This window comes from Convolutriloba macropyga, chromosome 10 (assembly GCF_964194025.1).
Source record: "Convolutriloba macropyga chromosome 10, txConMacr16.3, whole genome shotgun sequence".
NCBI classification, from domain to species: domain Eukaryota; kingdom Metazoa; phylum Xenacoelomorpha; order Acoela; family Convolutidae; genus Convolutriloba; species Convolutriloba macropyga.
Window position 1 is genome coordinate 39891456 of NC_134477.1, and position 26737 is coordinate 39918192.

The following is a 26737-nucleotide window of genomic DNA, read 5'->3' on the forward strand; positions in this document are numbered from 1 at the left end:
TTTCACTGCATATCAAACTTTTGGCAACACAAAGACTACACGAGAATTTGTATACCATTTGTAAAGAAATGAGAGACGAGTGAAACTAGACTAGAGAAGTCAAAAAGATTTCACACAGAATGATGAACAAGCTGTGAACTAAGGTACAGCAAAAATTTTTTTCTTCGACTAAGCAAAAAACATAGCAGGACAAGTCTTGACGTACAAATCAAAGAAATTTCAAACTCAACAAAAAACTAGACCAAAAACGGACTATAAGTGAATTGATAAAACAATATTTAAAAATAGATAAAAACATACAAAACATAATCAAGTAACGTCGGAGCGAACTGCTCCCAAACGACGCGAGAAGTTGGCTTCACCAGTAGCTAGCCACGGCTTAGCGAGGATAGCTTAAGCTTAATTGAAAGGGCGTCAGGTGAGGGTAACAGACGATGACATCACGTCACACAACAGCAGCTGAAGTGCGGCATCAACAAAATAGTTAAGGAAAGAGAGAGAGAGAGAGAATGTCCGAGAGAAAAAGTGAACGAGTAGGAAAGAAACCCCAACCAACAGAGAGAGAGAGAGGGGGGAGAGAGAGACAGCTGTCATGTAATCCATCTGCAAGACTCAAAAAGTTTCGTTGGCCAGTAATGATTGTTAAACTTAGAATAGGACAAAAAATATTTTAATGGCATATTTTAAAATCTTGCTTAAATTCATGAAATTAAAATCTGAAAAACATTTCATTGTCTCAAGAGACTATCCAGTGTTCCTATTTAAAGCCATAAAAAGTTTCACTGGCTTAAGAGTCCATCAATTTGGAACTAAAAAAAAAATTTTTCGAAAATTTGAAAATATTGGAAGTTTATCAAAAATTGGAGAAACAGGTGTCATTATAGTATTGATAACCATTTCATTATCTCTTGAGCCAATGCATAAGCTCATTATCAAACTTCGCAGGATTTCCCTAGGCCTCATGTGCCAGAAAATATCAAAAAAAAAGTTCAAAAAATTTTCAAAAACTAGAAAAACTTGCAAAGATTACTCTAAAAAAATTGCTTAAATTCGTTATATTAAAATCTTAAAAAATTCAGTTACATTTAGGAACTATTCAGCAACCTATTATCAATTCCTAGAGGAGGTTTTGTGGCTCTTGAGGCTGGAAAAACCTAAAAAAGACAAATTAAAAATTTGAAAATTGTAGGATGCATAAAAAACTGCTAAAAATTTTGATAATAAAAGTTAAAGACCAATCCATGGCCAAACAACATTTTCCAGTAATTTGCTATCAAACTCTTGGAGATTTTCTGTTAGGCTGAAAAACGTGAATAAAGACAAAAAATGTAAAACAAACAGCTGGCATTCATAGATCTGCATTATCGAAAAACAGTTTAAAAAGACAGGCCAAAAAACCAGCCTTTTCATTGAAGGCTGATGTGTTAAAATTTGATAAAAAATTTGTTTAAGTTTTTGCTGCCTCTATTAGCTGCTCTGTAATAAACTTCATCCCCATTTGTGACACATACCCATTTGACCTTACCTCTTTGAATTAAAGTATATAAAAGTCAATTTCAAAGTGAGGAAGTCATTCTCTTGAGTGAGGTAAGTCAAGTGTGACCAAAAATTTAATCAAGCGAAAGAACAAAAAACTCGCACCAGTAAGAGCGGAAAATGACGTCACGCACGCACTTCAGTTAATTGCACGAACGAATGAACAAAAAGCAGATTTGAAAAGGTTATCGACGGCATATGGTGGTAGCAAAAATCGCGACGACGAAATAAAAAAAACCAAGAGAAGGCCAAGCTATCGCTGTGCAGCTACTAAAAAATTTTAAAAATTGCAAGTTTTATAACAAAAAGCTAAAACCTGTGATATTAAAAAGTTGAAAATTAATCCATTACAAACAAAAATATTCGGGTAACTTATTATCGAACCCTAACGGAGGTTTTCTGACCCCTGCCGCTTTAAAAAACCTGAATAATGACAAAAAATAAAAAAAAAACAAAATGAAAAAATTTTGTCGAAAAAATGATAAAGTTCGTGATGTTAAAAGCCTGCAAGACAATCCATTACATCTAGAAACTATACAGTAACTCTTTTTTAAAACCCTACAGGAGCTTCCTTGGCTCTTGAGGTTGAAAAACCTTAAACTTGACAAAAATTTCCAAAAAACTTTAAAAAAGCAAGTTTTATCAAAAAATTGCAAATTTTTTTGACATTAAAAGGTTGACAAACTATTCGATGGCCAATAAAAATTTGTCAGTAACTTATTATCGAACCTCTTAGAAGGTTTTCCGGACACTGGCTCTGGAAAAACCTGAAAGGAAAAAATGTCAAAACAACTTGAAAAAAATTGCAATTTTTTAAAAAATTCGAGATGTTAAAATCTTGAAAACCATTCGATAACCCCTAGAGACTGTGCAGTAAAATATTAAAGGAGGTTCCTTGGCACCTAGGGCTGAAAAATTCAAAAAATGACAAAAATTTTCGAAAAGCTTGGAAAAAATTGAGAAAATTAGTGTGAAATTTGCGTGTTTTTTTTATTTACCAAAACATATAGCTCTTAAAATCGTCAAAAAACGTACTTATGTCTTGCAAAAGACCTTTATAACCTTTAACCAGCCTTAAAGACCAGTTCAACAAAAACTTCGAAAAATGACAAAAATTACACGCAAACATTTTGAGCTCAAAAACTCCTAAAAATGACCTTTTAACCTTAAACTACGGCCTTCCCAGTAGTTTACACTAAGCAGAAGGACTACTAAACGCGGCCGAGACCTTTAGTGAAACGTAATGCCCGCTGGGCGCAACCTTAAATTCATGAAATTAAAATCTGAAAAACATTTCATTGTCTCAAGAGACTATCCAGTGTTCCTATTTAAAGCCATAAAAAGTTTCACTGGCTTAAGAGTCCATCAATTTGGAACTTAAAAATTTTTCGAAAATTTGAAAATATTGGAAGTTTATCAAAAATTGCAGAAACAGGTGTCATTATAGTATTGATAACCATTTCATTATCTCTTGAGCCAATGCATAAGCTCATTATCAAACTTCGCAGGATTTCCCTAGGCCTCATGTGCCAGAAAATATCAAAAAAAGTTCAAAAAATTTTCAAAAACTAGAAAAACTTGCAAAGATTACTCTTAAAAAATTGCTTAAATTCGTTATATTAAAATCTTAAAAAAATTCAGTTACATTTAGGAACTATTCAGCAACCTATTATCAATTCCTAGAGGAGGTTTTGTGGCTCTTGAGGCTGGAAAAACCTAAAAAAAAGACAAATTAAAAATTTGAAAATTGTAGGATGCATAAAAAACTGCTAAAAATTTTGATAATAAAAGTTAAAGACCAATCCATGGCCAAACAACATTTTCCAGTAATTTGCTATCAAACTCTTGGAGATTTTCTGTTAGGCTGAAAAACGTGAATAAAGACAAAAAATGTAAAACAAACAGCTGGCATTCATAGATCTGCATTATCGAAAAACAGTTTAAAAAGACAGGCCAAAAAACCCGCCTTTTCATTGAAGGCTGATGTGTTAAAATTTGATAAAAAATTTGTTTAAGTTTTTGCTGCCTCTATTAGCTGCTCTGTATTAACCTTCATCCCCATTTGTGACACATACCCATTTGACCTTACCTCTTTGAACTAAAGTATATAAAAGTCAACTTCAAAGTGAGGAAGTCATTCTCTTGAGTGAGGTAAGTCAAGTTTGACCAAAAATTTAATCAAGCGAAAGAACAAAAAACTCGCACCAGTAAGAGCGGAAAATGACGTCACGCACGCACTTCAGTTAATTGCACGAACGAAAGAACAAAAAGCAGATTTGAAAAGGTTATCGACGGCATATGGTGGTAGCAAAAATCGCGACGACGAAATAAAAAAAACCAAGAGAAGGCCAAGCTATCGCTGTGCAGCTACTAAAAACTTTTAAAAATTGCAAGTTTTATAACAAAAAGCTAAAACCTGTGATATTAAAAAGTTGAAAATTAATCCATTACAAACAAAAATATTCGGGTAACTTATTATCGAACCCTAACGGAGGTTTTCTGACCCCTGCCGCTTTAAAAAACCTGAATAATGACAAAAAATAAAAAAAAACAAAATGAAAAAATTTTGTCGAAAAAATGATAAAGTTCGTGATGTTAAAAGCCTGCAAGACAATCCATTACATCTAGAAACTATACAGTAACCCTTTTTTAAAACCCTACAGGAGCTTCCTTGGCTCTTGAGGTTGAAAAACCTAAAACTTGACAAAAATTTCCAAAAAACTTTAAAAAAGCAAGTTTTATCAAAAAATTGCAAATTTTTTTGACATTAAAAGGTTGACAAACTATTCGATGGCCAATAAAAATTTGTCAGTAACTTATTATCGAACCTCTTAGAAGGTTTTCCGGACCCTGGCTCTGGAAAAACCTGAAAGGAAAAAATGTCAAAACAACTTGAAAAAAATTGCAATTTTTTAAAAAATTCGAGATGTTAAAATCTTGAAAACCATTCGATAACCCCTAGAGACTGTGCAGTAAAATATTAAAGGAGGTTCCTTGGCACCTAGGGCTGAAAAATTCAAAAAATGACAAAAATTTTCGAAAAGCTTGGAAAAAATTGAGAAAATTAGTGTGAAATTTGCGTGTTTTTTTTTGAATTACCAAAACATATAGCTCTTAAAATCGTCAAAAAACTTACTTATGTCTTGCAAAAGACCTTTATAACCTTTAACCAGCCTTATAGACCAGTTCAACAAAAACTTCGAAAAATGACAAAAATTACACGCAAACATTTTGAGCTCAAAAACTCCTAAAAATGACCTTTTAACCTTAAACTACGGCCTTCCCAGTAGTTTACACTAAGCAGAAGGACTACTAAACGCGGCCGAGACCTTTAGTGAAACGTAATGCCAGCTGGGCGCAACCTGTTTTCCTCGTTTTTAAGGACGAAAACTCAAATGGGTCAGACGAAAAAAAGATCAAGCGAAAAATTGCATAAAAAAGACCAACTGGACTAATATAATTGCTAAACTTCGTTTGAGAGCAAATAAACAGAAAATCAATGTCAAAAAGCCGCAGGTGAACAAAAAAGCCACTCGCAAGAAATGGAAATTTCGTTCAAACAAAAAACTAGGCCAAGAATGAACTATGAATGGATTGGGAAAACCATTTAAAAAACTCCAAAAAATAAAACGATCCAAACAATAAAAAAACAGTTAAAATTAAAGTGAAATTGCCGCATGTGAAAAAACCAACCACTAGCGAGAAAGCAAAGTTTTGTTCAAACACCGTTTTCTCAATCTACTGCAAAATTAGAGTAAAAAATATTCACGCCACAAAACCACTCGCTTTTTCGTTCCACTACCTGTTTCGGCCGCATGTGAACAAAAAATAACAATCAAGAAAGCAAAATTTCGTTCAAATACCGTTTTCTCACAAAATTGAAGTGAAAAAAATCATTTCTGGTTCAGCGTGACAAAAATCACTTCTCCAATTTTACTTCAAAAATGTGTGAACAGATCTTGAAAAACAGTGCCCGGATACAATTCAAATCCTTTGAGTTGTAAAAAAATAGGAGCGCTATAATAGCCAGCTGAGAAGCTGAGGCGGCTATTAAACTTAAATTAAACAGAACTAATCGGCTTACTTCCTATGAGGAGCACTGAAAAGACTGATGTTTTGAGCTAAATTTCTAGCCTCATTATTTAGTTATTATTTTAGTTTTAAGAATTTTCAAAATTGTTTATGATCCAACCACGCGAGAATTACTAAATGCAACTATGAGATTTGACTGGGTAGGAGCAAAAAAGTTCCCGCTAGAGCAAAAAGAAGAATTTTTTTCGTACCATTTTCCAAATATTCAAAGCAAATTGAAGAGAGATATTTCGAATTGGCATAAATTCCAGCCAAAAACTATCCTTTATGATTTGATCTCCTCAGCAGCTTTGAAGATTTGTAAACTAAGAGACTACGAGATAACTACGAGAGGTGCTCACCAACGTAATGCCCACCGGGCTTTACCTGTTTGTCCCGTTTTTGAGGACAAAAAGTTAAAAGGTTCAGTCGAAACATTGTTCAAGCAAAAAGACCACAGGACTAATATAGTTGCTACAAACGTCGTTTGAGAGCAATTAAGAATAGTATTAAATACAAAGTCAGTGAAAAGGAAGTTGCGAACAGACATGCTTCAAATGAAAACAAGCGGCAGAACAACGGAAACTCAAACCCAAATTGAACTCTTGCAAAAAATGTATAAAAGAAACATCAAAGCATGAAACATAAACTAAGCCAGTTCCGACGTATGCAGATACAGAGTCCGTTTTCTCAGCTCTGATTGCGGTTAATGAGATCACGACTCAAAATTTTCTATGAAACAAGTAATGCATGGATATAATCGACTCAGTCGGACAAAGTGCTCTGCAGCGAGATATGCGATATGGGTTATCGACAGCAGCTTAAGGTTACAACACAACAGCTACAATCAACAAAGGATTAAACTATGATGTCTGTTCATACAGTTCCCAAAAGCAACTTCATACCTGGGCCTGCAGGACCTCCCATGTGTTGATTATGTGCGGATGCAGAAGCGGCAGCTACGTTTATCAGCTGGACGAGGGTGGGGGTCATTCCTGGCTCATTGACAGTATCTTCATATTCGACAAGTGTGTGCTGTCCGCTGTGACCACCGACTACCTCATTGCCTGAGAAAGAGTAAGGTTATCAAATAACTTGGAGTAAGGAACTGATGAAAAATCAAAGACCTCCCTCCCAATGAACCAGCTTTGACTAGATTGTGCAAATGAAAAGCGACAACTACGCTGACTTGTCCAACCAGGAAAAATTTATTTTTATAACTCAAATAGCGAATCGAAAAATGCAAAGGTTAGCTGTACAAATAGGATTCCATTCCAATCAACATATGATACAGTAGATATGGAGTCACTGTTGAGTTTATGCTGCTTGAATTATCAAAGGCTCAATTAATTTCTTAAAAAACCTGTTCACGTGGAAACTACATGCTCGATTCAACTAACCAGAAGATATTTGATGCATCTTGACTCCATCACTTGCCTCAACACATGTAACCCTCAGCGGCTCCGCCTCCAGAAACCCAATGAGATAGTTGTCAAGTGTGAAGCCGACGAAGTTCAACGGTACAAACAGATCCACAAAGGACTGGGAACTAAGCTGCTCTGCTGATCCAGAACCCGGAGCAGAGAGAGGGTCGAAGTGTTGGGACTTACGCGAGGACTGGAGTTGCTGAAAGGTAGGTTACTGAACTAGATTGTAAAACAACAGGCCATAAAATGCCATTGCATTTCACTGCATATCAAATTTTTGGCAACACAAAGACTACACGAGAATTTGTATACCATTTGTAAAGAACACTTGCCTACAAATTACCTACAATGAATCTCACTGATAAATTATTAACCAAAATAACCGACTAAAATTAAGTGCGGAAAACTTTATTAAATTGAACGCTTCTATGACACTTCATACAAAAAATGAATCTGGCAGCACATTAACGGTCGGCTACCTGCATTTGTATCATGTTCTTCACGATTTCAACAGACTCGCTTCCAGTTGGCAGAGGACCTCCGGCACCGAAGAGTTGCTGGACATAGTTGGTTGTACTTCCACTTCCACCAGCACCCAGTGGACCACCACCACTCATGTACCACTTGCCTCCACCAGCAGGAAGAGGATTCATGAAACTATTGGTGCCAAATCCACTGTATCCACCGCCACCAGCACCCTAAAAAAAGAAAAAAAAATGTTTATATGGTAACCTCGACCTTTTGAAAAAAATAAGCACTATCATTACAGTAGTTAATATTGTCTTCGCAATGATCAATACGGCTTTATTAAATGAATAATAAACATGGATCTTTTTCTAACTGAAATCAGATGAAAAAATTCTTCCAACCTTGAAAAAATTCTTCACAACCTTGACGTTGAAGTTTATTCCATGACTTGGTTGTTTTAGTTAATCGGACTTTCGATGTATTTTCGCAGAGCTCAGGGGCAAAAAGGATCTCATAACAATCAGATGGCAATCAATTGTTTTTTGAAACCAACCAAACAACTGAAAATCACTATCATTAAACTCCCTTCTTACAGTTACCGAACACTAGTTGAATTTTTTTTAAGAAAAAGAGCCTAAATGAGAGCAAAAACTATGCTATGAGAGCAAATAGCATCACGCACTCATCCGCTGTTAAGGAGAAAACCCAACTGAGAGAATTGATGTTCCCAGCTACTGCAAGTGAAAAAATGATCGTGCGACAAAAACATGAGAGTACACTACACGTCGTGTAACATGGTTTTAAAAATTAACATTCAGAAAACCAAGAAGATCTTCTTGAATACACTTTGAAAAGCACATTAAAAAACTACAGAAAAATAGGAAAATCAAAATAGCCGCAAAGGACCCTCTGCTTCTATTCATTTCTATTGATTCAGAAGGGGAAAGAAACTAACTTGTAAGAGTTGAATAGTGCTTTAAATTGGTTATTGTGGTTACTTACAGTAGATGATTCTGCTGAATTCAGTTTCCAAAGAGAAGGCGAAAAAGCTTCCTAATAGTACCAATTAGCACTCATTCTAATGAAATCTGAGGCACTTGGACTTGATGACCTTTATCCTATGTCTTTTAATTTCACTCTTTTGACCTGCATTGCATTTATTACAAAGCTCAAAATTGTTAACATATTCGAAAACATTAAAACCTTTAATGAAGACCAATGAGGACAAAGCGATGGGCAAAAACTGAAGTTTCACTAATTTTTTTCAAAATCAAGTGAGTCAAAGTCGTCAAAACACGTAACCACAAACTCAAACTTGCTAAAACTTCTACTAATAAAGCTTTTTATTGAAAAAATACTAGGGTATTAAGAAAAAATGACGGGAAGAATAGGTAATTCCCAAAATCTGTCATATTTCACAAAACAAAAAATTAAAAGGTCAAATATAACGGACTAACATCGGGCAAATTGATCTCAAACGATCGGCGAGCTGTTGGATTCGTCATTAGCTAGCTACAATTTATTGACTCTAGCTTTAGCTTAATTGAAGGGGCGTGAGGTGAGCCGAGCACAGCGGGGGTGGGGGGACGGTGGGTGAGGGGCGTCTTTGGATGCAGGGGGCCACGTCCTTACGGCCTGAACGATGTGTGCAGGGGTGGTGATTAGGTGGGCGGTTAAGTGAGGGGCGGGGTCTGATGTGAGCGAGTGGTGAAGGGGGCGGGGGAGGGGGTGTCGATCTCGAAGAACCGCCCTTCACACTATTATGCGATTCCAAAACAGTTTCTTTGAAACGCATATTTGGAGACTAGTCGGCTGAAAAGTTCTAAGAGAACTTAATGCCCTCTGTGCGGTAATTGTTTATCCCGTTTTTGAGGACGAAAAGTCAAATGGGTCAGACGAAAATCGCTCAGCGAAAAGTCTCATAAAAATTACAGGACTAATATAATTATTACAAACGTTGCAAAGAAAATCTAATTTTAAAAGGCGCATGCATCGTCCGGAAACACATAGTTAAGTCAAAAAACGGCAATCTAAAAAAGAGCAAGAATTGCCGATCTACGCCGAAACGAAATACAAAAGTACAAAATACAAAATATACAAATATAGATCTGTGCATGAGCATGTCAAGGATACCTGTCAACTATACGAACGAAAGCAACCGACCGAACAAAGATCCTAACGACATGCGAAATTAAACAAAGTTTCTGAGAAACGAATGTTGTTGAAGTCAACAAAAACATTGGCTGAAAAGCAGCAACTCAAATCAACCTATTCTGAAATCGATGAGTTTTTTTTAGCTAATAAAGCCAAATGTCGAAGCAACAAAATGCGAAAAAAAGCAGGCGAAATCGAAACTTGCCAGGACAAAAATGGTATCAAAGTCATAAGAGGATTGATTAAGAGAATCAAACAAGTTCAACTAAACCATAATAGAAGAAAAGCACTATCGTCTAATACCATTCGTTAAAAATAGCGTAAGAGTAAAAAAGCTTACACATAAACCAAAAACTATTTCAAAAACCAAAACTTTCGAAAAAAGGCAAGCCTAAAATCTTTTCTTCATAAGTTATGGCTACGAAATGAGAGCGTTATTAAAACAAACGTTGAGGCATTCTTGTACTCTTCATAACTCAACGTTCAAACGCATAACCGTAGAAGCATCTAGCAAAAGATAGTCATGTGGGTCAACCATCATATAACTTTCTACGATTTCATACAAGGTCGTATATGATTCTTGTAATCATACAAAGTCATATATAATTTGTATAGGTCATAATTTGAATAGGTCGTATGTAATTTGTAGTAGTCATACAAAGATCATATATGATTTCTTGGAAACCATAAGAGAATCGTAAAACATTTTGAAAGCCAAAAAACTGCATAACTTTTTATAAAAAATCAGAAAAATTCTTTGAAATGATTTAAGGTCATATATGGTACATAAAACATTGACTGATGACGAAAAGTCCCGTATAATGTAGTCAGAGGGTTTCTAATTTTGATATATCGTATTCACATTCCACGTTTGACTAATTGGATACGCTACACAATCTGGATTTTATACGTAATTTAGATGTTAAAGTTAGATGAATTTTTTTACCTGTTTCTATTAACTGAGCATTTACAGGTAAGAAAATGCGTGACAGAATATGAAAAAACCTAATTCCTGCTGCGCGCTACCCCTTTATCCACTTTTTGGAGCACGAAAAGTCAGGTGGGTCAAACAAAACATCGGTCAAGCGAAAAATCAAATAAAAAAGACCAACAGGACTAATATAATTGCTACAAACTTCGTTAAAATTAAAGTGAAACTGCCGCATGTGAAAAAAAACCACAGGCGAGAAAACGAATTTTTGTTCAAACACCGTTTTCTCACTCTACTTTAAATTTAGAGCAAAAAAATTCACGCTGCAAAACCACTCGCTTTTTCGCTCCATTTCCTGTTTCGGTGTGACCAAAATCACTACTCCAATTTGACTTCAAAAATCAAAAAAATGTGTGAACAGATCTTAAAAAAACATAGCAGGACAAATTCTGACGTACAATTCAAAGAATTTTCATTGACTAAACAGAAAAACTAGCCTAGAATTGACTATGAGTGAATTGAGAAAACCAGTTCAAACAGAACAAAATCAGAACAAAAAATTAAGAAATATACAGAAAATCAATGTCAAAATGCCGCATTTGAACAAAAAAACCACTAGCAAGGAATGAAAACTTAATTCAAACAAAAAAATTAGGCCTAGAATGAGCTGTGAATGGATTGGGAAAATCATTTGGAAAAAAATCCGATCCAAAAAATCGAAAAACAGTAAAAATTAGAGTGAAATTGCCGCATGTGAACAAAAAACCACTACCCAGAAACCGAATTTTTGTTCAAACGCCGTTTTCTCACTCTACTTTAAAACTAGAGCGAAATAAACTCACGCCGCAAAACCGCTCGCTTTTTCGCTCCATTTCCAGTTTTGGCGTGACCAAAATCACTACTACAATTTGATTTCAAAAATCATGAAAATGTGTGAACAGATCTTAAAAGACAGCGCCCCAATACAATTCAATTTGTTTGAATTGTAAAAAAAGTAGCACTATATTAGCCGCCTAGAATTGAGGACGCGGCTATTAAAAACTACAGAAAAATAGGAAAATCAAAAAGCCGACAAACTATTCCAGAAAATAGCCGCAAATCAACAGACTCGCTTCCAGTTGGCAGAGGACCTCCGGCACCGAAGAGTTGCTGGACATAGTTGGTTGTACTTCCACTTCCACCAGCACCCAGTGGACCACCACCACTCATGTACCACTTGCCTCCACCAGCAGGAAGAGGATTCATGAAACTATTGGTGCCAAATCCACTGTATCCACCGCCACCAGCACCCTAAAAAAAGAAAAAAAAATGTTTATATGGTAACCTCGACCTTTTGAAAAAAATAAGCACTATCATTACAGTAGTTAATATTGTCTTCGCAATGATCAATACGGCTTTATTAAATGAATAATAAACATGGATCTTTTTCTAACTGAAATCAGATGAAAAAATTCTTCCAACCTTGAAAAAATTCTTCACAACCTTGACGTTGAAGTTTATTCCATGACTTGGTTGTTTTAGTTAATCGGACTTTCGATGTATTTTCGCAGAGCTCAGGGGCAAAAAGGATCTCATAACAATCAGATGGCAATCAATTGTTTTTTGAAACCAACCAAACAACTGAAAATCACTATCATTAAACTCCCTTCTTACAGTTACCGAACACTAGTTGAATTTTTTTTAAGAAAAAGAGCCTAAATGAGAGCAAAAACTATGCTATGAGAGCAAATAGCATCACGCACTCATCCGCTGTTAAGGAGAAAACCCAACTGAGAGAATTGATGTTCCCAGCTACTGCAAGTGAAAAAATGATCGTGCGACAAAAACATGAGAGTACACTACACGTCGTGTAACATGGTTTTAAAAATTAACATTCAGAAAACCAAGAAGATCTTCTTGAATACACTTTGAAAAGCACATTAAAAAACTACAGAAAAATAGGAAAATCAAAATAGCCGCAAAGGACCCTCTGCTTCTATTCATTTCTATTGATTCAGAAGGGGAAAGAAACTAACTTATAAGATTCTGCTGAATTCAGAATCCAAAGAGAAGGCGAAAAGGCTTCCTAATATTACCAATTAGCACTCGTTCTAATGAAATCTGAGGCACTTGGACTTGATGACCTTTATCCTATTTGTTTTAGTTTCACTCTTTTGACCTGGATTGCATTTAATACGAATCTCAAAATGTTAAAAAAATTCGAAAACATTAAAACCTTTAATAAAGACCAATGAGGACAAAGTGGTGGGCAAAAATTAAAGTTCCACTAATTTTTTTTTAAAAAAACAAGTGAGTCAAAGTCGTCAAAACACGTAACCACAAACTCAAACTTGCTAAAACGTCTACTAATAAAACTTTTTATTGAAAAGATACTAGGGGATTAAGGAAAAATGACGGGAAGAATAGGTAATTCCCAAAATCTGTCATATTTCACAAAACAAAAAAATTGAAAGGTCAAACATAACCGACTAACATCGGGCAAATTGCTCTCAAACGATCGGCGAGCTGTTGGATTCGTCATTAGCTAGCTACAATTTATTGAGTCTAGCTATAGCTTAATTGAAGGGGCGTGAGGTGAGCCGAGCGCAGCGGGGGTGGGGGGACGGTGGGTGAGGGGCGTCTTTGGATGCAGGGTGCCACGTCCTTACGGCCTGAACGATTTGTGCAGGGGTGGTGATTAGGTGGGCGGTTAAGTGAGGGGCGGGGTCTGATGTGAGCGAGTGGTAAAGGGGGGCGTGGGTGGGTGTCGATCTCGAAGAACCGCCCTTCACACCATTATTATGCGATTCCAAAACAGTTTCTTTGAAACGCATATTTGGAGACTAGTGGGCTGAAAAGTTCTAAGAGAACTTAATGCCCTCTGTGCGGTAATTGTTTATCCCGTTTTTGAGGACGAAAAGTCAAATGGGTCAGACGAAAATCGCTCAGCGAAAAGTCTCATAAAAATTACAGGACTAATATAATTATTACAAACGTTGCAAAGAAAATCTAATTTTAAAAGGCGCATGCATCGTCCGGAAACACATAGTTAAGTCAAAAAACGGCAATCTAAAAAAGAGCAAGAATTGCCGATCTACGCCGAAACGAAATACAAAAGTACAAAATACAAAATATACAAATATAGATCTGTGCATGAGCATGTCAAGGATACCTGTCAACTATACGAACAAAAGCAACCGATCGAACAAAAGTCCTAACGACATGCGAAATTAAACAAAGTTTGAGAAACAAATGTTGTTGAAGTCAACAAAAACATTGGCTGAAAAGCAGCAACTCAAATCAACCTATTCTGAAATCGATGAGGTTTTTTTTAGCTAATAAAGCCAAATGTCGAAGCAACAAAATGCAAAAAAAGCAGGCGAAATCAAAACTTGCCAGGACAAAATTGGTATCAAAGTCATAAGAGGATTGATTAAGAGAATCAAACAAGTTCAACTAAACCATAATAGAACAAAAGCACTATCGTCTAATAGCATTCGTTAAAAATAGCGTAAGAGTAAAAAAGCTTACACGTAAACCAAAAACTATTTCAAAAACCAAAACTCTTTCGAAAAAATGCAAGCCTAAAATCTTTTCTTCATAAGTTATGGCTATGAAATGAGAGCGTTATTAAAACTAATTCAGACATACGCGGCAGATTGCTGGAAAATAGCAGCCGTTGATTCCAATAAGCATGACGGGGATTGAAAGAATAGAAGGTATCGAAAAAAAAAGATTTTTGTACAAAAACATTTTTTTAAGTCCGATTTATTTTGATGGCATTTCGTAGTTGATTATACTTCTGTTTCATAGAGAGAGGCTACAGGGGCTACTATCAATAACAATAAGCATTAGAGAGAGGTAACTAATACTTATAGGAACGACGTTCAAATAGCGGGCATCTAAAATTGGGCTTTACGGGTTTATCCCGTTTCTATTTCTGACTTCATTTTTTATTCTGACTGTTCATTTTGAATAGCTTTGCTGAGCAACTGATGTTCAAATTCACTTTCAGCAGAATGAGAGAAGAGAGAAACTAGCCTAGAGAACTTGAAAAGATTTCACGCAAAATGTTGAAAAGGCGGCAAAATGAGGTAAAGCGGAACATTTTTTTATTCGACGAAGTAAAAAAAATAGGAGCGCTATAATAGCCGGCTGAGAAGATGAGGGCGGCTATTAAAAAAATTAAGAAAAAAATGACACCAATTTTGATGGAATTTCGTAGTTGAACATACTTCTGTTTCTTAGAGAGAGGCTAGAGGGGCTACTATCATTACCAATAAGCATTAGAGATGGTAACTAAGACTTATAGGAACGACGTTCAAATAGCGGGCATCTAAAATTGGGCTTCATGGGTTTATCCCGTTTCTATTTCTGACTTTGATTTTTTTATACTGCCTCTCTTCATTTTGAATTGCATTGCTGAGCAGCTGCTGTTTAAAAGGACTTTGAGCAGAATGACGGAAGAGTGAAACTGGCCTAGAGATGTCAAAAAAATTTCACGCAAAATGCTGAAAAGGCGGCAAAATGGTAAAGCGAAAAAAAGTTCGACGAAGTAAAAAAACATAGCAGAACAAGTCCTGATGTACAATTCAAAAAATTTGACTAAACAGAAAACCAGACCTAGAACGAACTAAGAATGGATTGGGAAAACCATTTAGAAAAAAACGATCCAAAAAATAAAACAGTAAAAATCAAAGTGAAATTGCCGCATGTGAACAAAAAAAACCACTAGCGAGAAAGCGAATTTTTGTTCAAACACCGTTTTCTCACTACGTTAAATTTAGAGCGAAAAAATTTCACGCCGCAAAACCACTCACTTTTTCGCTCAACTTCCTGTTTCGGAGTGACCAAAATCACTACTCCAATTTGACTTCAAAAATCATGAAAATGTGTGAACAGATCTTAAAAAAAAGACAGCGCCCAAATACATTTCAAAATCTTTGAATTGTTAAAATAGTAGCGCTATAATAGCCGGCTGAGAAGATGAGGACGGCTATTAAAAACAAAAACTCTTTCGAAAAAAGGCAAGCCTAAAATCTTTTCTTCATAAGTTATGGCTATGAAATGAGAGCGTTATTAAAACAAACGTCGAGGCATTCTCGTACGCTTCATAACTCAACGTTCAAACACATAACAGTAGAAGCAAAAGATGGTCTTGTGGGCCAACCATCATACAACTTTCTTCGATTTCATACTAGGTCGTATATGATTCTTGGTAATCATACTAGGTCATATATAATTTGTATAGGTCATAATTTGAATAGTTCGTATGTAATTTGCAGTAGTCATACAAAGATGATTTCTTGGAAACAATAAGAGAATCGTACAACATTTTGAAATCTGCATAACTATCACTTTTGAAAAAAATCGGAAAAAATCTTTGAAATGATACAAGGTCATATATGGTACATAAAACATTGACTGGTGCCAAAAAGTCTCCTATAATGTAGTCTGAGGGTTTCTAATTTTGATATATCGTATTCACTTTCCACGTTCGATTAATTGGATGCGCTACACTAAATCTGGATTTTATACGTAATTTAGATTTTGAAGTTAGATGAATTTTTTGCATGTTTCTATTAACTGAGCATTTACATGTAAGAAATGGCGTGGGAGAATATGAACATGCACTTAATGCCTGCTGGGCGCTACCTCTTTATGCATTTTTGGAGGACGAAAAGTCAATTGGGTCAAACAGAACATCGGTCAGGCGAAAAATCGAATAAAGAAGACCAACAGGACTAATATAATTGCTACAAACTTCGTTTGAGAGCAATTAAAATCTTTTAGTCAAATAGATGGGCTTATTATTATTAATTCATAACCCAACTTGGCAGTAAAACTGCATTACAGGCTCTTTTAAAGATCACGAAGTGATTCCAGGGTATCACATTATCGATAAAAATGAAAACGCGAAGTTATTGCAAAAAATGATGTATGATTCCATGAAATCATACCAGGATCATATATGTTTTCTTGGTAAATTGGGATCATATAAATTTATGAATTATCAGACAAGGATCATATATGATTTCTTTGATTTCATACTAAGATCGTACAAAGAGATCAAGCATGGACAGCATGAAATCATATTTGATCCTTATATGAAATCGAAGAAACTTAAATCCGGGTACTGCACCAATCTTACATTTCAACCTTTAGGCTTATTCTAACGCAGAGACTTGCACACGCATTGTCTAATGTAGAACCTAATCCCAGTTTCTTCCAATTAAGACCTCAAATAAGTGGATAATAGAACCCCAAGAACCCCAATTAACGTTATTACGACGCGAAGGAGTTATGTTGATCTATTTCTTTTAAATCGGCGAATTCTCTTTTCACAGGATGAAAAACAATTTCGCAACCTGAAAACAAGTGCTTAGGTCAATATGCTGAATTAAAATCAAAAACATAGCGAAAGAGACAGTGTTTTCTGTTCATAGGTGTTCTAAGAGCGAGAAAAGCGAATGAAAAAATTTTGATAGCGATAACCTGCGGCTTTTGCGAAGCTTTTTTTTTAGTTTTAACTCACTTTTTCTATCAAAGGCGTTTGTCTCATGTATTTTGGTTAGTAATACTATGTTTTCAACTTTTTCTACAATCTGATGCAATTAATATACTTTAGATTACATTTTGAGCTAATTATGCCATTTTATGGAAAGCTTCCTTCTTACCACTTTTTACGGCCTTCCTCCATTTTTATAGCAATTTGGGTCAATTTATGGTTCAGCTTAAATTTTTAGTGTATTTGGCGACCATTTGATTTGATTGATAATGATTGCGAGTTGTCTTCGTGAAAGAAAATGAGCTTTTTGCTCATTAAAGAATTACAGGTTTCCTAGTTAATTCAATAAGTATTGTTACTAAGAGTTAACAATTCAATGTTAAATAGTGCATTTTTATATATAATAACTCAAACAAATTTGTAAATTTATTTTGTTTGGTTTTTTTGTAATTGTTGATTAGGATGTCTCTGACAGGCAGTAAGTCACTGAGTGAGCAGAGAAAAAACTTAGAGGGCTGTCAAAGAGTAATTGATGAGACGGAGCGTTCTTGCAATAAGTTAAACATAGCCGATAGATTGCCGAAAATAGCCGCCGTTGACGCGCTAGAAGCATATCGGGAATGAAAAAAAAATTGAAATCGACAAAAATTTTTCTAATTCAGAGTGCAGTTTCAGATAGATTCTAAACTTGTGCCTACTTCAGCTTCTAAACTGAAGGGTATTAAGCTTAATACTAATATCAACTAGCAATCGCTCTAATGAACTTTGATAACCTAATGCACTAGGACTTAATGACCGTGCTTCATCGGTGTATCCAGTTTCTTTTGATTTTGATTCGTAATTCAGTGCGTGAGAGAATTTAGAATCCATTCAGTTGAATGAGTGAGTGAAGTAAGTCAGAAGTCAAACATGAAAATGGTGGCTTATGTAAAACGAAAAACGTGATCAAAAGGTAAAGCAAATTCAAAAAAAGGAGAAAGCTATTGTAAAAGAGCTAATTGAAAGGAGAGAGCGTATTCCTAGGTTTTCTTTTTATTTACCGTTTTGCAGATTTTTCCAATTGGTATATTTCAATTAAAATTCTTTCAATTGGTTATTCGAAAAAAAACTGTTTTTCTGCAAACTTTTTGACAATAAATTCTTGTTGCAACTTGTGACAAAATTTAAACATTACCTACTAACGTCGGGCAAATTGCTCTCAAGCGACCGGACAGCATGGCAGAAGTCGGGGATGGCAACGGTGGGGGGGTCTTTGCCTGCACGGGGCCCTTACTGCCTGAACTAAGTGCACGGTTGCATGGGGGTGATGTGAGGTGAGGTGGGTGGGGCTGATGTGTGTGGGGGTGGTTGTGGTGCGGAGGGTTCAACTTCTAAGAATCGACCTCCACGCCATAAGTATAAGTCTGTAAACAAGTTTCTCTGAATCTCGTACTTTGAGACTATACAGCCGAAAGGCTATTAGAGAGCTTAAAGCCCGCTGGGCGCTATCTGTATACCGTTTTCGAAGACGAAAAATCAAATGAGTCAGACGGGAAAATGGTCCAGCGATAAATTGCATTAAAAAGACGAACAGGACTAATACAATTGCTACAAACATCGTTTGAGAGCAATTAAAATCTTTTAGTGATATAGATGGGCTTATTATTTTTAACTTGGCATTACAACTGCATTACAGGCTTTTTTCCGGATCACTTATGATTCCAGGGTATCACATTATGAGTAAAGATGAAAACGCAAAGTGATTGCAAAAAAATTATGTATGATTCTTGATAATCATAATAGGATCATATATGTTTTCTTGGTAAACTAGGATCATAAAAATTTCTTGATTATCATACAAGGATCATATATGATTTGTTTGGTTTAATACTAAGATCGTAAAAAGAAATCAAGTATGGAAAGCATGAAATCATATATGAACCTTGTATGAAATCGAAGAAACTTCAATCTGGGTACTGCACCAATGTTACATTTCAACCTTTAGGCTTATTCTAACGCAGAGACTTGCACACGCATTGTCTAATGTAGAACCTAATCCCAGTTTCTTCCAATTATCGTTATTGTTGGCGCCACTTCAAATCAGCTAGAAAAGCCATCAGACAGCAAGAAATAACTTTTGAAACTGAAAAAACTTAGAATTTGTCAAAACTCAAAAATGGTCAAAAATGAAAAAATTTTACAAGTTGGGACCGAAAATCTGTACACCCCCCGATTTTGGGAAGGCAAAACCCGAGCAACCCGAGGTTATGGCAGACGGTTAGGGTTACCTCTAAGCTATTCATGGACCCAACGAACGTTATTCCATCAGACCCACAAGTGTGGCTATTAGCACTTAAATGGTGCAAAATTGGCATTTTTCGATATTTTGTTATTTATTGTTAAATTTCTTAAGTTGTTTATTTATGATTCTTCAGATGATCATTAAAGGTGAAATACCGTACATTCGAGGCATTTAGAGCTACGTAAGAACCATCCGTGCTTATGTCAACAAAAGTAAATATTGCAGTAATTTGACATTTACTATGTAAACAATGACCTAAATCATTTTCTTGATTAACCAATCAGAAACAAGTAGCGATGATGTTATAAATGATAAATATTTGATTATTTACTTTAACCCAATTGTTTGATTAGTCAAACCGTATTGTATTTAGAACCATTAGAGACTGTTACCAAGAGCAGTTGGCTCTCAGATAGACTAAAATTTGATTCTTTAACAACTCTAGTCTTTTTGCTAAGTTTTGCTGGATCTTAAGATCTTGCGAGTTCTAAGTTAGTTGGGCTTACTTAACGAGAAGTTTGCAACAATACTAGCTACTGGCTGAAGCCTTACAAACTTCAGCACGAGATTGAACATAGACTATCACTAAGGATTTTCTTAACTTCAATCAACAAAATTAAATTTACAGTCCTTTAATACGTCCGAGCGACTAATTATTTCTGCGAGACCGTTAGTCAATCGAACCCAGTGAAGAACCAGGCCGGCGTAAAACTCGAGAACCAGGCTGTCATATATCGGTTCCGCTGAGATTCTTGAGCAGCCGCAACATTTGGTCCGCCGACCCGGACAACAACAGCAGTAACACGAACAACAACGAATCTTCGATTCAACCTGGTGGACCAAAACACAACCAGCAACGATGGCCAGCAAAAGTCCCAACAGACACTGTAAGACGGCTGATTGGAAGGCGAGTGGTCAACTCAAGACGTTAGAGAAAGAGCAAGCTGATCTACTCAAGTCCTTCTCCAGACACCTCAACGAGCTAGGAGGCTACCTGACACAAAACAAAACAATGACTGCCGAAGGTGCTTATCGATGTTTCTTCGAGACGTACGACAACTTGGAAGACAACCGACAACAGCAGAGGTTACTATTAAAACCAAAGTATTTTGGAAGCTTTGACAATGACACCAAGCGTATGTTAGAAGAAAAGAGGAAGGTTTTGCGATGGGTAGTTGACAAAATACCAGATCTCCGATTCTTTGAAAATTGTCGCGCAGTAGTCGTCGACTACCGGAAAGACACATTGCGAGTGTACAAATTATGTTCCAATCGAAAACGAATTGTCAGAACCCGAAAAGAAACTGAAAGTAGAAGATTTAAGCGAACCCGAAAAACAGATACTGTGTGATCAGGCGGAACGGTTATTAGAAAAACTAGATGAAGTTTTCGCAGAAGTTCTTCAAATAATGAAGACAGAAGACAGAATGGAGCAATAGAAAACGCTGAACAGAACAACGAGGTCTCTTCCAAGCATTCAGCTACACATGGAAGCAGAAAACAGCCCAGTATCGCCAACTCGCGATCATCAAAAAGGCGACAGATCGAAGAAATGGAGCTCGAAAACCTAAGAGCAAAGAAAGAAACAGAGCAACGATTGCGAGAGCGCCAGTTGGGGTTAGAGCAGGAGCGTGAAGAAATAGAACTTCGTCGCCAGCAAGAAGAGTTACGTTTACAACAGCCACAACAAGAACAAGAGTTACGTCTAAAGATGCAACAACAAGAAGATGAACTGCGTCTTCGACAGCATGAGCGAGCACTTGAAAACGAAAGAAAGAAAGCAAAGGAAGAAGAAAGACGTATGAAACTTGAGCTGACCAAAGGAAGCTCAAGAGCATCTGGATCGGTGGCATATGAGATAGGAAGTGTTGGATCAAAACGAAGTGTTGGATCAAAACGAAATCACGAAAGAACAGCAGGGTGGGCAGAATCAGTGGCTCAACAGTCTGTCCATAGACGGCCACTATCTCCAAATGTTGTTATCGACCAACCAACGAATGTCACACAGGAGAGAGTTGACAAAAATTTCAGCACTTACCCGAAAACTACCCCGCTGTTCCAACCGGGTGAAGGACTTCTCTCAACGCAACTGACAGAACCAAGCATTCTCAAGAAACCAGAAGTCCTTAAACCAATTAGAGTGACGGACCCACCAGCACCGCCGTCGACAAGAACGACGTTTCAGCAACAGGGAACGTCAGCAGTTCAAACTAGAAACAGGAGTCAGAGTCCCATCAACAACTCTCGAAACAGGTCTGCCGAGAGCAGAAACAGGAGCACAATGAAACACACCACTCCCCAAGTCATTTACCAACCAGTACCAAGCAGTGGTGCCAGTGGCTTAGCAAAACTAAAACTGACTGAGTTTTCAGGAGACCCACTGGAGTGGCCAGAGTGGTCAGGTCTTTTTGATGTTGTTGTGCATCAAAAGCCAATCAGCGATACGGAAAAGATGCAATACCTGAAGACCAGCCTCACGGGTCAAGCAAAAGCAGCAATATCGGGAATGTAATTCAGCTCAAAATCATACTATCATGCTTGGGATATACTCTGTGAGAAGTATGGCATATCAGATTTCATAGTCAACGCTCAATTCAAGAAAATACATACTCATCCTCCAGTTCGGCATGACGATTTTACGAGCATCGTCAAATTCGCAAATGTGGTAACAAATGTAGTAAACACTTTGACTCAACTTGGATATACATCCGACCTAGAAGCAGAAGGAGGGCTAAGTTCAACAACTAGAAAACTTTCTCCGCAACTGACAGAACAGTGGTTGCAGTACATGCAAGATCGTCGACTACTGAGAGGCAACCTGATTGTTTTCAAAGAGTGGCTTGCCTCCAAAGCTGCAATTCATGAGAAATTTTTAGCACAGACAAGCTCGTCGTTTGACAGAAACAAATTTCAAAGCCGTGACAAACCGAAGACGAGTACCTTTGCTTCAAACGCTGAAGAGTCGAGCAAACCCAAGAATTTCGAATGTCCCTTCAAAGACGGACAACACCCCATTTAGACATGTGAAAAATTCAAATCAATGAAAGTAAATGAACGACGAGAGCATGTCCAGAAGTTTCGACTGTGTTTCAATTGTTTGAAACCAGGTCACATGTCGAAGAACTGCAGAAGCAGGACATGCAGTGTACCCAGCTGTGGAAGGCGGCACAACAGGCTTTTGCACAGCGAACCACCGAAGAAGGAGACTGCAAAGAATGTCTCAGATGCTACAACTGCAGTAGCACCTAACGTCACCCAAGGAGGACTTCCAGTGGTACTAATCAAGCTGACAAACAGAGACTTAAGCCTAAATGTACTAGCGATGTGTGATTCGGGATCCTCAATCTCATTTGTGGACAAATCAGTGGTGTCAAAACTCCAACTCCAAGGCCGAAAAGCAGCTCTATCAGTAGCAGGGATCCATGGATCACAGGATGTAAAGACTGAAATAGTGCCGATAGCTGTTTCAGCGCATGAGAAGTCTCGACCATTGACAACAGTGCAGTTCTACGTACACGAAAAACTGAAATTGGGTGACCAGATTGTGGAGCTGCAAGAGTTGAAAGACCGTTACCCACATCTGAGGAACTTGCCAGATCAGAGCTACAATCTAAACGATGTTCAAGTGATTCTTGGACAAGATTGCTACGACATTCATCACCCTTTTGAATTCAAGAAGTCAGAAGACAAAGCTGCACTATGGGCAGTGAAATCAAAGATTGGTTGGGCTTTAAGTGGACCCCTACCAGCGAAGCAAGCAGCAACTCTTGCGACCACAGCAACATCAATTGCAGACGACAAATTAGCAAACCAGTTGAGTAAGTGGTGGGATATCGAGTCCTACGCTTCAAACTGCGACGTCACCGGACATTCAAAGGAAGGACAACGAGCAGTCAAGACGTTGGAACGAACAACCCGATTCAACGGTGAAAGATACGAAGTTGGACTTTGAACGACGCCTACAGAAAGACGAGGCGCTAAAGAAGCGCTACCAAGAAACCATCGACACAGATGTCAACGCTGGATACGTTCGGAAAGTAGATCAAGCTGAACTGAATGAAACCAAAGACAAACTGCAATGGTATTTATCACATCATCCCGTCATAAACCCGCACAAACCCGAAAAAGTCAGAAGAGTGTGCAACGCAGCAGCAAAGTATCAAGGTGTAGCCCTAAGAGACAAACTTCTACCTGGGCCAGACCTGTTGCAGAGTTTGATCGGAATCATATTTCGCTTCCGAGAACACCAAATAGCCTTATCAGCCGATATAGAAGCAATGTTACTTCAAGTAGCTGTCCCAAAGGATGACAGCCGATGTTTACGATTCCTCTGGAGAGAAGATCCAGAGCGGAGAATAGAAATCTACGAGTACATACGACACGTTTTTTGGGCGAAAAGCTCGCCGACTTATGCAAATTACGCCTTGCACCAAGTGGCGAAAGATAATGCAGTCAACGACGAAAATCTTGTCAAAGTTGTCCAGCGAAACTTCTACATGGACGACTTCCTCAAGTCAGTCAGAACACCTCAAGAAGCGATTGAAATTTATCAGAAAGTCAGAGACATCCTCATCAAAGGTGGATTCAAGTTGACGAAATGGATAACAAGTGACGAAGAAGTCAAGTCACACATTCCAGAGACAGACAGATCAACGAAAGTTGTGAAAACTTTCGAAGCGGAACCACAATCATCCTCAATCCTAGGACTCAACTGGAATGTGGACACAGACAGTCTCATAGTCTGTCGTGGAACTGAGCAAGAAGTTCCAGCAAAAATAACTCAGAGAATTGTCCTATCCTTTGTCTCAGCAGTGTTCGACCACCTTGGGATATGTTCACCATTCACCATACGAATGCGGTTTCTACTCAAAAGCATCTGGGCAGCGATGGAACACGCATGGGACAAAGAGTTGTCAGCAGAACACTCAAAGCTATTCAGTGATTGGTGCTCTGAGTTGAGAGAAATAAGGACAATGTCAATAAATCGACTTTATTTTGAAAACGGATGCACAAACTTGAGACTACACATCTTTACAGATGAATCAGAGGAAGCAATGTGCATTGATGCATATCTGCGAGATGAAGCAACGCTAAAACTGACATATGTAATAGGGAAATGTCGTGCGGCACCCATCAGACATATGACGGTACCGAACTTAGAACTTCAAGCCGCACTCTACGGAGTTCGTATCAGAAAGCAGATACTCAATGAACATGATGTCAAAATTGACAAAATCTATCACTGGACCGACTCATCAACAGTGCTACAGTGGCTACAGGCAGCGCACAAGAAACAACAAGTATTCGTTGCAAACAGAGCAGCGGAAATATTGGAAAACTCATCGATGGATCAATGGAGACACGTCAAAGGTGTCGAAAACCCTGCCGACATCGGAACCAGAGGAATGTCTATCGAAGGCCTCAAGGAGTCCGTATGGCTAAACGGGCCGGCATGGCTCCAGGCAGATGAAAAGTGGCCAAAGCCGTGGTGCCAAGTGAACGAACTCGAACCTGAGCAAGTTACGAGTACTGTAGCAACAGAAACAAAACTAGACCAAATATTTGACTGGAGACGATACAGTACCTTCAATCGAATTAGAAATTTCATTGCCTACTGCATGAGGTTCAAGACAAAGCAGAAAGGTATCCTCAAAGCAGACGAAATTCATCACGCAGAGCAAATACTGTTTCGATTTGTTCAAAACGAAAGCTTCCCGAATGTTTCGAGGTCGATAGCGAACAGCAAAGAAATCTCCAGAACTTTAAATATTGCCAAATTGTCAGCCTTCATAGTGGAAGATGGAACAATTAGAGTGAAAGGCCGACTGAAGCATTCAAACCTTGAGTACAATGCAAAACACCCAATATTGTTAACAGCAAAACATCCAGTTGTACAACTTCTGTTGGAGAAAGCACATCAAGAAAACCTACATGAGGGCACAGAATATGTGAGAAACATGCTCCAACAAGAATACTGGATCATCGGGCTGAGAAATGCATTAAGGAAAATCAATTCGAGATGCATCAAATGCAGACACAGTAACGCCAACCCAATTCACCCACCGATGGCAGATCTACCCCGAGAACGACTTGATGAACATGTGTTCCCATTCACCAATACCGGAGTTGACTACTTCGGACCCTTCTAAGTCAAGTTCCTACGACGTACCTTGAAGAGATGGTGCTGCCTCTTCACTTGCCTGACAACGAGAGCAGTACACATTGAAGTTGCTCAGTCATTGGACACCGAGTCATGTCTAGCTGCAGTGACAAGATTCATTGCAAGACGTGGCTGCCCAAATACCATCATTAGTGACAACGGAACAAACTTTGTTGGAGCAGCCAATGAGCTGAAAGCATTCATGAACGAGTGGGACAAAGCTAAGATTGAGAGTGACTTAGCACAGAAAAAGATTGTTTGGAAATTCAACCCTCCCGGAGCTCCTCACTTTGGTGGAATCTGGGAAAGACTGGTTCAAAGTTGCAAGAAGGCCATGATTGCAATCTTGGACAACAGAAGCCTCACCGACGAGGTACTCAGTACCACAATGCGTCTAGAGCAAACTCTCAACGGAAGACCCCTGACAGCAGTAAGTGACGACCCTGAAGATTTGACAGCACTCACAGCTAATCATTTCTTGCTAGGACGAGAGAACGCGAGTGCACCATTCATGCCATCCAGTGAACGCTACCATGACCTGCTAAAATCATTTAAAACGGCTCAAGCATATGCCGAGATGATCTGGAAAAGATGGACTCGCGAATATCTTCCACAATGGAACCAGAGATCGAAGTGGTCAAAAGAACATGTGCGAAACCTGAAAGGAGGCGAGTTAGTGTGGCTAGTAGATGACTCTGTGAAACGCTGTGAATACAAGCTTTGACGAATCATTGAGATCTTCATTGGCAACGACGGAGTTGTGAGATCAGCGAGAGTCAAAATGGCACATGGAGAGCTAAACCGGCCAGTCGTGAAGTTAGCGCCAGTATTCTACGATGGTGTTTCCGAGATCGAAAACAGGGCCGGCGATGTTGGCGCCACTTCAAATCAACTAGAAAAGCCATCAGACAGCAAGAAATAACTTTTGAAACTGAAAAAACTTAGAATTTGTCAAAACTGAAAATGTTCAAAAATGAAAAATTTTACAAGTTGGGACCGAAAATCTGTACACCCCCCCGATTTTGGGAAGGCAAAACCCGAGCAACCCGAGGTTATGGCAGACGGTTAGGGTTACCTCTAAGCTATTCATGGACCCAACGAACGTTATTCCATCAGACCCACAAGTGTGGCTATTAGCACTTAAATGGTGCAAAATTGGCATTTTTCGATATTTTGTTATTTATTGTTAAATTTCTCAAGTTTTTTATTTATGATTCTTTAG

The 26737-nt window shown here is 37.8% G+C and overlaps 3 protein-coding genes across 3 annotated transcripts in view; 1 reads left to right on the plus strand and 2 right to left on the minus strand.

The window, feature by feature from the left end:
- The window catches only part of LOC142348021 (dual E2 ubiquitin-conjugating enzyme/E3 ubiquitin-protein ligase BIRC6-like), a 245200-nt gene extending 236546 nt beyond the window's left edge, over nucleotides 1-8654 (minus strand). Inside the window, exons 1-4 of the mRNA XM_075399188.1 lie at nucleotides 8649-8654; nucleotides 7514-7732; nucleotides 7008-7233; nucleotides 6513-6674 (exon numbers count right to left, since the gene is read on the minus strand). Coding sequence (XP_075255303.1) covers nucleotides 6513-6674; nucleotides 7008-7233; nucleotides 7514-7732; nucleotides 8649-8654 — 613 coding nt within the window. The remainder of the gene's footprint in view (nucleotides 1-6512; nucleotides 6675-7007; nucleotides 7234-7513; nucleotides 7733-8648) is intronic.
- LOC142348129 (GPN-loop GTPase 1-like) overlaps nucleotides 1-26737 on the plus strand; it is a 393281-nt gene that overhangs the window by 72782 nt on the left and 293762 nt on the right. The gene's annotated exons all lie outside the window — the stretch shown is intronic.
- LOC142348022 (dual E2 ubiquitin-conjugating enzyme/E3 ubiquitin-protein ligase BIRC6-like) overlaps nucleotides 11629-26737 on the minus strand; it is a 104994-nt gene continuing 89885 nt past the window's right edge. Inside the window, exon 21 of the mRNA XM_075399189.1 lies at nucleotides 11629-11877. Within this exon, the coding sequence (XP_075255304.1) occupies nucleotides 11629-11877 (249 nt within the window). The remainder of the gene's footprint in view (nucleotides 11878-26737) is intronic.